At 34.0% G+C, this 13,119-nt stretch overlaps 2 protein-coding genes across 2 annotated transcripts; one reads left to right on the top strand and one right to left on the bottom strand.

Moving 5' to 3' along the window:
- On the top strand, positions 405-2,548 carry LOC109228056. Its single transcript, XM_019393239.1, has 3 exons — positions 405-650; positions 1,474-1,738; positions 1,866-2,548. Exons 1-3 carry the CDS (start codon positions 405-407, stop codon positions 2,546-2,548), a joined length of 1,194 nt encoding a protein of 397 aa, XP_019248784.1.
- Positions 11,001-12,541, bottom strand: LOC109228357. Its single transcript, XM_019393506.1, has 2 exons — positions 12,335-12,541; positions 11,001-11,549 (listed from the first exon to the last, which is right to left on the bottom strand). The coding sequence occupies exons 1-2, from the start codon at positions 12,475-12,477 to the stop codon at positions 11,363-11,365; spliced, it is 330 nt and encodes a 109-aa protein (XP_019249051.1). The 5' UTR covers positions 12,478-12,541; the 3' UTR covers positions 11,001-11,362.

Below are 13,119 nucleotides of genomic sequence, written 5' to 3' on the forward strand. Positions count from 1 at the left end.
TGTATGGGATCCAAATGTAATTACATTTACTATGATAAGTTTCAAGCCTCAGTACATTCATGGGGAGGTTCTCTTATTGGCTAGCAGGCAGGAATTCACTTTCACAGCTATATATGGACTTCACACAGTATATGCAAGGAAGAGCTTATGGGTTGATTTGCTAAGTTGGAGTCACTCTCAATAGAGGCCTTGGCTCTGTATGGGTGATTTTAATAAAATATTATCAGCAAATGATAGAAGTAATAGGAATCCAATACAAGAATGGGAAGTCAGAGAATTTAAAGAGTTTCTGATGAATGCAGGGATGACTGAAATGAGAACTGCGGGGAGGAACTTTACATGGACAAATTCTCATGTATTTAGCAGAATAGATAGGGGTAGTTAATACTGAATGGATAACTAATATGCCGCAATTGGATGCTATGAATATGGATCCCTATTTCTCAGATCACTCCCCTCTATGTGTCAAATTTGGAGATGAGCCACAGAACTCTAGGCCTTTCAGGTTCTTTAATCACCTGGCAGAGCATAGAGATTTTTTTACAAATAGTTGCAAGGGTCTAGACAAGAAAGGAAATAGCACAAATGCTTGGAATTTGGAGGAAATTGAAAGAAGTAAAGGGAGAGTTAAAGAAACTGAATACAACTCAGTTTGCAGCAGTTGATACAAAGGGAAAACATGCCAGACACCAGTTAAAGGAGATACAAGAGAAAATGAGAACAAACTACCTGCAAACAAAGTTGTTTGAAGAGGAGAAGGAAATGAAGAAACAACTGGAGAAATGGGTTAATATTGAAGAAAGTATCTTTAAACAAAAATTCAGAAATCAATGGTTAAAACTGGGAGACTCAAATTGTGCTTTCTTCTTTGCCAGTATGAAGAGTAGAGTTAGTCAAAACAAGATTAGGAGTTTGATGACAGCTACAGGAGAAATAGTACAAACTATGAATGAAATTAAAAGGGAAATAGTAGGATTTTACAAGGGACTACTGGATCATCTACAACAGCCATGCTAGCCATTCAATCGAGTGTTATGAAAGAAGGGAAGGTACTTAATAGATGTCAACAACTGAAACTCATTGAGCTTGTAAGAGAACAGGAAGTGTACAATGCTTTGAAGAGCATAGATGATTTAAAAGCACCAGGATGTGATGGATTCAACTCACTGTTCTTCAAAAAACATGGGATATCACTGGCCAGGAGATCACAAAAGCAGTCTTATAATTCTTTACCACAGGGGAAATATATCAACCTATTAATGTAACTACAGTCACTTTGATACCTAAGGTGCAACACCCCTCAACCATCAGAGAATTCAGACCTATATTTTGTTGTACAGTGCTCTACAAAATTATCTTTAAGATTCTAACAAATAGGTTGCAAGAGGTAATGGACCATGTAGTTGATAATAGCCAGTCAGGTTTCGTGCCAGGAAGGTAATTGCAGACAATATAATTCTGAGTCATGAATAGGTAAAAGGATATGGAAGGAAAGGTATCTCACCTAGATGCATGATGAAGTTAGATTTGCAGAAAACGTATGACTCCATTGAATGGGTGTTCCTTGAACAAGTGTTAACAACTTTGAACATACCTGTGAAGTTTGTTAAATGGGTGATGATGTGTGTGAGTACTGTATCCTATTCAATTCCTATAAATGGGAAGCCTGCTGAACCATTCCAATCTAGGAAAGGGCTAAGACAAGGTGACCCACTGTCACTCTATTTGTTTGTGCTTGGTATGTAATACCTCACTAGAAATCTGAAGCAATTGAGGAATGATCCTAACTTTAATTTCCACCCTAGATGTGACAAACTGAACATCATTCAGATCGGTTTTGCAGATGATTTATTACTATTCTGTAGGGGAGACACTATGTCTATGCAAATGGGGTATAAAATGTTTCAAAGAATTCTCTAGAGCATCTGGACTTAAAGCAAATGTTGCTAAGAGTTCCATATATTTTGGAAGTGTTCCACACGAAGTTCAACTAGAGATCCTACAAGCTGTGGGATTTTTTAAAAGAGAATTACCTTTCAAGTACCTGGGTATACCACTTAGCACCAAGAGGATATCAATGACTCAATGCCAACCCTTGGTGGATAAAATTCTAGGTAGAATAACCTCCTGGACATCAAGATATCTATCCAATGCTGGAAGGTTGCAACTAATCAAAACTGTGTTGTTCTCCATTCAAATATACTGGTCTCAGATTTTTGTACTACCTAAAAAGTTGATAAAGAAGATAGAAGTTGTGTGCAGAACCTTCCTATGGACAGGGGGAGTGGAAACATCAAGAAAGGCTCTTCTAGCATGGGAGAAAGTGTGTATGCCAAAAACTGATGGAGGTTGTAATGTGCTTGAAATTTCCACGTGGAATAAGGCTGCAATATGTAAATTGTTATGGAATCTCTGCAAGAAGAAAGACAAGCTTTGGGTGCAATGGATACATATGTACTATGGGAAGAGACAAGCAGTATGGAAAACTAATCCTAGGAATGCATCTTGGATAGTCCAAAAGATTATCAAAGCTAAAAAGTACTTTTAAGAAATGGGATACACTATGCATGAAGTGACTGGATGGAGTTTCTTATCTGTTAAAAAGTTATACAATACCATGAGAGGAGAATTTCAGAAAGTGACTTGGAGTAGACTGACTTGCAACAATGCAGGAGCTCCAAAATGGATATTTGTGTTAAACTTGGCTATACAGAGAAGGTTGCTCATAAGAAACAGATTGAACACCTGGGGGATAACTGATACTCTGAACTGTCCTATGTGCAATGACGAAAATGAGACCATGGATCATCTGTTTTTTAGGTGTGTGGTATCTAAAGAAATCTGGGAGAAGGTTCTGAAATGGCAAGGCATTCTGAGAACTGCTCTAGATTGGCAAAGGGAAATTGAATGGACAGAAGGCAATGCAAAGGGCAGAAATGCAGATGCGCAATTGTATAGAGTAACTCGCCTGTGTTGTATATCATATATGGAGGGGAAGGAATATCCGAGTCTTTCAAGGGCAACAACAACCGAATGAAGTGCTAATTAGACTCATTATTCAAGAGGTGACAAGTAGAGTGCCGATGCAGAATAGACTAGTTAAGAAGCTTGAAGCACTAAATTTTTATCCGTAGAAGTATATAGAGGATGAGTAGCTAGAAAAGGGCAATTGGAACTCAACTGAAACTACATCAAAAGGCCTGAATCCCGTCATTAATTGCCACGCAATTAAGAAGATGAAGAGATTCGAGCAAAAAATTGGAAGAGCATTTCTTTGTGAAAAGAGATGAAAGAGCCGATGTTTCTAGAGCTACCGTCGAATATGGAGTGAGCAAGCAGTGGACACATAAAATATTTATATTTATCCATCTTACCAATTTAACCTTGCATATTAATATAATTACAATTATGCCATTGATCGACCAGACTTGGCTTTTCTATATAATAGAAAAATGTATTCATAAAGTTTCGGTAGTGTTACAAAAAGGCAATAGAAATTAGTAAAGTTGGCAAAGAAAACTCCAAATTCACGTCGTGGTCAAAGATTAATAATGAAAAACTGCAACAACTGGAGTAAACTGAGAAAATATGATGAACAGCTAGCTTGCTCATGGAAATAAGCACATAACAGTGACAAATCAAAAGCACACAAAATACCTTCTGAAAAGGAAAGTGACACACAATAAGAGCATGCCTTAATTATTAAGTTATGTTTGCTTTCAAAATATCCCACTATTAATTTTTATTTTTATTTGTGTTCGAAAGTACTCACTAGACACTACCGGTGCCCTTTTCTGCAATATCTCATTTATTATTCGGTATTCGCAGCGGGGCTTAATTAATTCGAAATTCATGCTGAAAAGTCTCATATTAAGTAGTAAAATACTACTACTATCTAATAAAGACAAATTCACACCTAAGACTAAACTTTTAATTAAAGGTAAAGAATATTTACCACTTTGCTAAGAGCCCGTTTGGACATAAGAAATTTTTTACTTTTTTCCAAAAGAAATTTATTTTTTTAGAAATCAGCGTTTGGTCATAAAATTTCTAAGTTTTACTTGAAGATACATTTTGGAATTTTTCAAAAATTTGAAAAATTCTAAAAGCTATTTTCAAAAAGATCACTCACAAAACTTCAAAAACAACCCAAAATTATACTCATGTCCAAACACAACTCTAATTTTCTTATACCACTTTTTTCATTTTTTTTTGAAGTTTTACAATTCTTATGTCCAAACGCCCACTAAGTCATTTTCAGAAGAAGTCAGTGCTGCCCAATTCTGAGGGTCATCATCTTTCAGGTCAGTGTTACTGGTCCATTAAGCAATTATTACGCTTCACTCTCAAAAGTTCTCAAAAATTAAATTCAGCCCAACAACTTTTACTTTCTCCAATTTGCGGTCCCCCTTTATTTGGTGACTTTGGTTATAACTTTTTGTGTTGACGGTGATTTTACAAACAAACAACAAAATAATATAACGTAGATATTATTAAAATACCAAATAACGTCTTCCAAGTTTCATTCAGGTCGACCAAAGCATCTTCTCATAATCGACATAGTGAAACAAATTATTAAGGTATTTTGGGTTTTAACTAGTTCAAGCATCTCAATAATTAATATTTAATTGTGTTTAAATCAGTTTAATTAAATGATATTCTTTTCTTACACTTGCTGCTCTCCTATGGTCCACTCTTACGAAATTGTGAGTATTACTTTTCACACTTTTCATTCACATTTCATTCATGAAATGACACACACATCAGCTTCAGACCCGAAGTTTTTTCTACATCTATGGAAAAGTTGAAAAGAAAGAAAAAGTGGACGCGGTCAAATTTGTGAACGAAATCTTTCCTTGTCATTTCTTTTCATTTCAACAGTAAAAAACCCAAAAAAGAGCACCCAAATACTTGGGCAAACGCCAAAAAAAGATCCATCACTATTTTTCACTTTTCAGAGAACAACACATTTTCACTCTTAGATTAAACAAGCATGTACTTTTCATTTAATTACCAAAAACTTAATTTTGTTTTTGTTCAAAGAAAATTAAGAAAACTTCTTATAATCTTTTAATATTCACCTTCCCTCAACCCCCACACCCCACGGTGAATAGAATGGGACATGCAATTAATTTCATGTGTGATATTTTTATCATATTCTTACACCAATATAAATATATTTGGTATGTAGTCAAACAAGAAAATATGGACTAAATTCAAACACCCTTACTTTCTCCAATAATTTCTCCTACCCTTCAACTTCTTCCTACATTGTAGACCAAAGACTAATGATGGTCTAAATTTAACTACATATTGTTAAATCCAGTTTTAATGATGCAAATAATATACATATGCAGGAAATCAATTACAAGGGATCAAGAACATACTACAAGACTGTTGGAGTCAATTCTGATGCCTAAGAAAAGAAATCAATCAACAAAAATTACAATACAATCAGCAAATCTGGATAACTAAGGAAAGAATCCAGTCAGCCAATCAATCAGCAAAGAGTAACGGCCAGCTGCGATGGAGAGAATCAAGCAAGCCTAAACTTAAGGCACGAATCAAGGCCAGCATCCCGAAAGATCGAAGATTCTATAAAAATTGGTACGCGACTAATTTTGGGAGAACCAATAATCAAGGAGCAAGTCTTCATTACATGCATCTGCTGAAGGAAGGAAATCAAGGGAAAGCAACGGCCAGCTATCTTATTCTTGGAAAGAATCAGTTTCTTTCCAAAGATCAAATCTCTTAGGTTGTCAAGCCTCGACCTTCGTCAAAGTATTTATACCCAGCCTTAAACCCTAGTCAGACATACTTTGATCGAACCAAAAACCATTCTCTTTATTCTACTGCAAACAAACATTGTAGTTTACTAAGATCTGTTATGTAACAAGTCAGAGAAAAAAGGAGAGTATAACACTGGTGAGGCATTGTATCAAAAGAAACGAGTGCTAGAGAAACATTGTTGTCAATTTACTTCAACTGTACTCGGAGAAACACATTTACTAAAAGAGAACTCCCTTGCAACCCAAGGGGACTGGACTAGGATTCACATTGAATCCGAACCAGTATAAAATCCTGATGTCTTTAATTCCTGCATTTACCTTCTGCAATTTACTTTCTGTCATTATAACTGTTAAGTTATTATATCTAGTCGACTACTCGATTAATTAGTCGACTAATAAGCGATTAAGTTTAAATATTTACAATTCAACCCCCTTGTACTTTCACATATATACCTGGACTCCTAACAATGAACAACAAAATAGATTTTAACCTATATTGCTCGGACTCTCCAAAAATGTGACCGGCCGGATACGTGTCAGATCCTCCAAAAGTAGTGCATTTTTTAAAGATCCGACACGAGTGCGGTTACATTTTGAAAATTCATGCAACATAAATTTTAGCTATCAAAGAAGTTTGATCTATTATCACTAATTACCCATTATATTTACAAGAATGTTACGAAACTTAGCTCAAAGTAATAACATAAAACAAGAAGATAGACAACAACGTAGAGAGAAAGAGAGGAGAGAATCTTATTTCTTCATGTATTCAAGTGTATACAATGTGATGCCCAAACCCTCTATTTATAGGATGATATAGGTAATACAAAGGGACTCCATAAATATGGTATTAACTATTGAGAACATGGGGGAAGATCATGGAGGTGTGGGAGTTACATCCATAATGGTAAGAAGTAGTGGGGTTATCTACATAATGGAGAAGAGTAGTGGGAGTTATATTTGATTAGTGGACATCCATATAAATATGTATTTCATAACACTCCCCCTTGGATGTCCATAGATAATATGCCTTGTTAAAACCTTACTAAGGAAAAACCATGGAGGAAAAAATCTTAGTGAAGGAAAAAGAGTACACATATCTTGTAATACGCATTACTTGTTGCCTCATTAAAAACCTTGCCAGGAAAACCCAGTGGGATAAAACCTTAGCTAAGGGAAAAAGAGTACAGCGCGTATTTGTCTCCCCCTAATGAAAATATCACTTTATTTCTCGGAGACGCCGAATTCCAAGCTTGTATAACAACTTCTCTAATATTGAGATCGGCAATGCCTTCGTGAATTATTCCGCCAAAATATCACTTGAAGGAATTTCTTGAACATTTATTTCATCATTCTGTTGAAGATCGTGTCTGACAAAGAACTTTGATGAAATATATGATTTATTCAGTCTCCTTCAATATTCTTCTTTCAATTGAGATAAGCAAACATCAGCTTCTTCATTATTATTGGAATCTTCTCTTCAAAGAAAAGTCACACATCTTGTAAAATGACAATATGACAATTCCTCACATACAAATAGATTGTTTGAAGAACGGACTTCAATAAATTCCTGCATTTGCATAAACAACAAAACTTTGACAATATTTGTTAGAATAAATAAATCTATATCAAGGATTCTTTTTGCAATATAATACTAATTATATTTCAATATCTCCATATAGCCTTTATACTTTCAGTTGTTGGGACTTTTCGTCCAACTTCATATTTTTCAGATGAAGTCAATTTTCATTGCATATTTTTTATTTGGCCAATCATTTATCTGTCCAAATTCCATAACAGATTTGAGCTCAAGATCCTCGTCAATATTAATAATATTGAGCGCTACATTATATTAACAACATCGTCGACAATCATTTTACATCGGTTCCATCATCGCATAATAAAGACATAACTTATCGAGATCTCATTATTTTCAGGTACCTGAACCTCTCCCATGAGGTCTTATAAAATGTTATGTCATGGTGCTCTTATAAAGCACTTGCCTCCTTATTATGACCATCTTGAACATTTGCTCCTCTCCTTCTTCAAGGAATTTTATCTTTGGAACCGATTAGTCTATTACTTTATTCTATTTAGGTGCATTAACAGCTGAAATATGACATTTAGCCTTGGGTCAGCAAATGCTCCTGGCAATATTTTAGAAATGAATTATCACTTGAACTTCAAGTTCCACATAAGTTCACATTTTCTTGTACGAGGATCTAGATGTATTCATAATAATTCATTCCACGTATCACTGTTTCAGCTGCCCATTTTCTCCCCCTAATGTTAGGATCACCAACATATTTCTCAACCTTATTTGGGAACCCATCTTTGTGCATTGTGGTGTCACAATTAAATCATATAGCACATCTATATTTCAAGATGAAAATTATTTGGTTCCTGACCCTGAACCAATTGTGACGGGGAGAATTTATGATAACTTGGCTAGATACGTACAAGTGCTGCTCTATATTAAATAATACATCTCATACCAAATTTTCTTTTGGTAATTTTGTTCTCATAACCAATGGTTTAGCTATAATTGGAGGCATACAATCTCACCTAAACCAATTTGGATTTAAACCAGCATTATCAAGATAAAATCATATAATAGTAAACAGTCCATATGGCAGGTGATTGGGCCTATATATATATATATATATATATATATATCACCTTTTATTCGTTCCAGATCTTAAGGGATTCAATCCCAACCTTAACTGGTATATCATGAGAATAAGCAGCACAAGAGAATTCTTGAAGAATCTTCTATTTCTTCAATATATGCCAATGTGAATTCTCAATTAATTTTTGCATCATAATTGAACCGGGATGGCCAACCCGTTCATGCCAACTAATATTTGTTTCAGTAAACTTCTAGTTTACTTGTGGCATGTGATTCCATCATCATGCTTATACTTGTATAGTACAAATAAAAGAAAAATCGGGTAACCTTTTATATTTACCCGGTATGATTATAGTAATATGAAGATATTCAATTTTCCTTTCATTTATAGTCTCAATATGCCAACCAATTTGGCTAATATATTTGAAACTCAAAAATTCCGTTTGAGACTTACTACATTATCAATGTCATGAACAATTTCATTCATCCGGGTAGTAACAAATTAGCTCTTCCGGAGCTCTTAATTGATTTTGTACTACAAAATCTTTTGTCACACCATCCATATGGTGAATGTCTCCTTCACGGAGACAATCATATCATAATAATTGTCATGGTCAAAATCATCATAAGCAAAATCATTTCTTGCTTTACTTTTGCCTTTAATAACTTTTTATAAGGCATGTCAAATTATTTTTGGTGTACCACATGTACGCGACCAATGACATATTCATGTAATCACACACTAATATTCTTTATCTCTCTTTCTCTCAAACTTCCCTTAGAGGTGAGTTGTGGTGTGTATCCAATCATGCATTGCACGTCTTTATTCATTACTTTTATCACATATTGTTACATTCACCTTCAGGAATGGATCTGCATTCTCAATGCACAAGTCACATTCTCTTCAAAGAATGGAGTATAATTATCGCGACGTGCTTTATAAATTTTTCATACTAATTTTATGGTAAATATTTCCTTCATCTATTGAAGGATTACTTCGAGAACCCTTATTGTTCTCATTTTTACAATTACCATAATGATGACTATTATTATTTGATCAATGGCATGCCCATGTTCATTGGTCAACCACTTGTCTTCATTTACTTATTATATGCATTGCTACCGCATTCACTTCAAGAATGGTGCAAATCAAGTGGGACAAGATTCACGCTTTTCTATGAAAAATATATTATTTTTCTTTAGTCATCACTATGTCATCCATATGGTGCATTGGAACTCAAACCCAATGCCTGACCCATATAAAGACATGTTAGGCCATAATGAGTTGGGACTCGAACCCAACTTTTACAATCATGGATCATCAGGACTCAAAATCCGATGTCTTACCCTCACGGTGCGTTGGGACTTGAACCCACCGTCTTATCCTTAATTAATGGCATAATATGCCAAAGTAGACTCACCCTTGAGACTTTCATGGTATACTACTTTTAATAGTAATAAAAGTAAACTCATATATGTGTTACACAATAAGTATCTATTTACTGGTAACAAAGGAATCAAAGTTCTTCAAATCACTTTGCAAAAGCTGGCATAGCTCCTTAATTTATGTACATCTTTGATCTCTGGTTTAGTATGTAACATTTAGTTGCATCATTATATGCTTCTGATTCTCATATAATATCTAATCTGAACATTAGGTGAAAGTTATTAGACTAAACTTACAATAAATATTAAAAAGAAAAACATGGAGTAGTAATTAATTTACATCTAAGTATTTTTCAACTTTACAAAGTAATACTTAGTATTGGAAACTTTTCCGACAAATAAAGAACCTTTGAGAAAAACTAACAAGAAAATAAATTAATTAAAAAAAAATTAGAAAAGAAAACGTATCTTAGCATTATATGCCTTTTCACGATGTACTAGTCTCCTCAACCTTGATATTCCTTTTATTATATTTCATACCATTATTTAAAATTGCTAAATGGAAAAGAAAAACTCATTTCTTCCAGAGGAATATCAGGCACAACAGACATATGCTTTTTCTGATGTAAAACAATTTTATAGATGTAGTAACTCAATTGGATAGAGACTCGTGCTGATAACGTATAACGAAACTTAGCTCAAAGTAATACATAAAACAAGAAGATAGACAACAATGTAGAGAGAAAGAGAGGAGAGAATCTTATTTCTTCATGTATTCAAGTATATACAACGTGATGCCAAACCCTCTATTTATAGGATGATATAGGTAATACAAAGGGACTCCATAAACATGATATTAACTATTGAGAACATGGAGGAAGATCATGGAGGTGTGGGAATTACATCCATAATGCTAAAAAGTAGTGGAGTTATCTACATAATAGAGAAGAGTAGTGGGAGTTATATTTGATTAGTGGACATCCATATAAATGTGTATTTCATAACACTATTTATTTTTGAGATATTAATTCTAATCATCACCAAGGTTAATAAATCTAATTGTGAAAATTCTTTTACAGATAGATGCTACTTATTCTACATATTGAATAGATCCTCTCTTTTTTAGACTTTAAGGAGTCGGTTACTAAGATTACATTAAGAAAATGAAGAAGAGAATGGAAAAGCAACACAGCCAATAGTGAAAAGAGAACTTTCCTTGTTATTGCTTCTTATTCCACAGTGAAAAACCCAAGAGAAACCCCAAAAGGGGCACCAAAAAACTTGGGCCAAACCCACAAAAAAAAAAAAGTCATCACTCTTTTCCACCTTTTCAGAGAGCATTACTAGCCAAAACAAAGCCTCCTCTCCACTTTCAACATTTACTTTTCATAAACCAAAAAAATAAAATTAAAAAGGAAACTCTTCTGTATATATTCTTTCTTCTTCTTCTCCATCCCACTTTTTTTTTCTTCAAATATAGTATTTTCTTTACTATTTATAGATATTGTGGTGGATGAACATTCTAGAACTTTCTCAAAGAAGATCCATTTTAGTTTGGTCAAGCAGCAGCAAAAGTTCCAGGTCTGAAAGGGTAATCTTCTGAAGTTTTGTTGGGGGAAGTGGATTTGTTCTTCTCCTTTTCTCTCATGGCTTTAATGGAAGAAATGTTTAATTTTTTCTCTTTAGCTTCATCCATTTCTATCTGTTGTTGTCTGCACTCTTCACTACAGAATGGTGTGTCCCCTCTGCAATACACAAATCACATGCACAATCAAAACTCTGACACCCCATCACCTTTCATATATATAGCAATCAAATCCCAACAACCAATACTCTGCTGACTGATCTAAGAGTAATACATAGTACTATATCAATAATCTTGTAAAACATTCAATGCCCTGTGTCTTAAATAAAAATTAGATCTTGCATACTAGAATATGAAGAAAATAATTACATTTCAAGCAGCTCCTTTTTACCCAAATAAATATATAAAAGATCAAAGATTTCATCTTGATAGTGGAAAAGGAATAAACAGAACCAAAAAAGCAATTTCCTTTTTTTGGGGGGTACAAATAGAAGTAGCATGATTAGTTAGGATTCATATAGCTGACCAACTTGTTAGAGACTATAGCGTAATTATAGTAATTTTAGGAGTAGCATATATTGCTATAAATTTTCGAGTAAAAATGGGATCTTTAAAGCTAAAATAATATAAAACATGAATTTAAAGGAGCCCCATATACCAATATATAAAGAGAAAACAAAAATTTAGCATATATTACTGTAATTTCTTGAGAAAAAATCGGATCTTTAAAGCAAAGATAAAACAGAACATGAATTTAAAGGAACCCCATATTCCAATAAAGAGAGAAACAAATAATTTTTAGCATATATAACTATCATTTCTTGAGTAAAAATGGGATCTTCAACGCAAAAATAAAAGAAAACATGAATTTAAAGGAACCCATTTCCCAATATAAAAGAACAAACAAAATTTTGTATTAAAAGTTAGAAAGAATAGAAAACAAACCTGTACATGAAGATGTCACAGTTATCAGCAAGGCGTTTCTTACAAAGGAAACAAGCATCTAAGAAATATTGTTGTTGGGGTTCATCAAGTCTACCATCATAGTACTTTCCAGCAGCAGTAACAACAGATCTTGGAGAAGACATGGAAATAGAAGAAGAAGATGAAGAAGAAGAAAAAGAAGAGAGATTCCTTAAGCTGTTTCTTCTAGGGGTGGGCATTCGGTGCTTCGGTTCGGTATTTAATAATTTCGGTTCGGTAATTCGGTATTCGGTTTATCAATTGTGTATACCAAATACCATACCAAAATATTTCGGTACGGTTCGATTTTTCTTATTTTGGTTCGGTACGGTTTCGGTTTAATAATCGCTAAAATTTAGCTAACGCCTAAGTCCTAACAGTGCACTGTCCAGATGCATAATTGTTGCAGCAAGCCAGCAACGTTTGAAATTGAAACCAGCAACGTTTGAAGTTGCAGCACATGCATAATTTTCTATCCATACACAAATACAAATCTAACGCCACACAGAAAGTCAGAAACAATACATACTAAATACCAGATGCTATAGATTTATAGCATCTAAAATCTATAAGTCAGAAACAATAAAAAACAGTCAACAATGTTTGTACATACTTACTTAACTTTGAAATTGAAACAATACATACTTAACAGATGCAGCAGCAGTCTAAACTTTGAAATTGAAACACTACATACTAAACTCAAGTTAAGTTTGAAATTGAAAGTTGAAACAATACATTACATACTTAACAGATGCAAACAGTCAACA

Source organism: Nicotiana attenuata, chromosome 6 (genome assembly GCF_001879085.1).
Source record: "Nicotiana attenuata strain UT chromosome 6, NIATTr2, whole genome shotgun sequence".
In the NCBI taxonomy this organism is placed as follows: Eukaryota; Viridiplantae; Streptophyta; class Magnoliopsida; order Solanales; family Solanaceae; genus Nicotiana; species Nicotiana attenuata.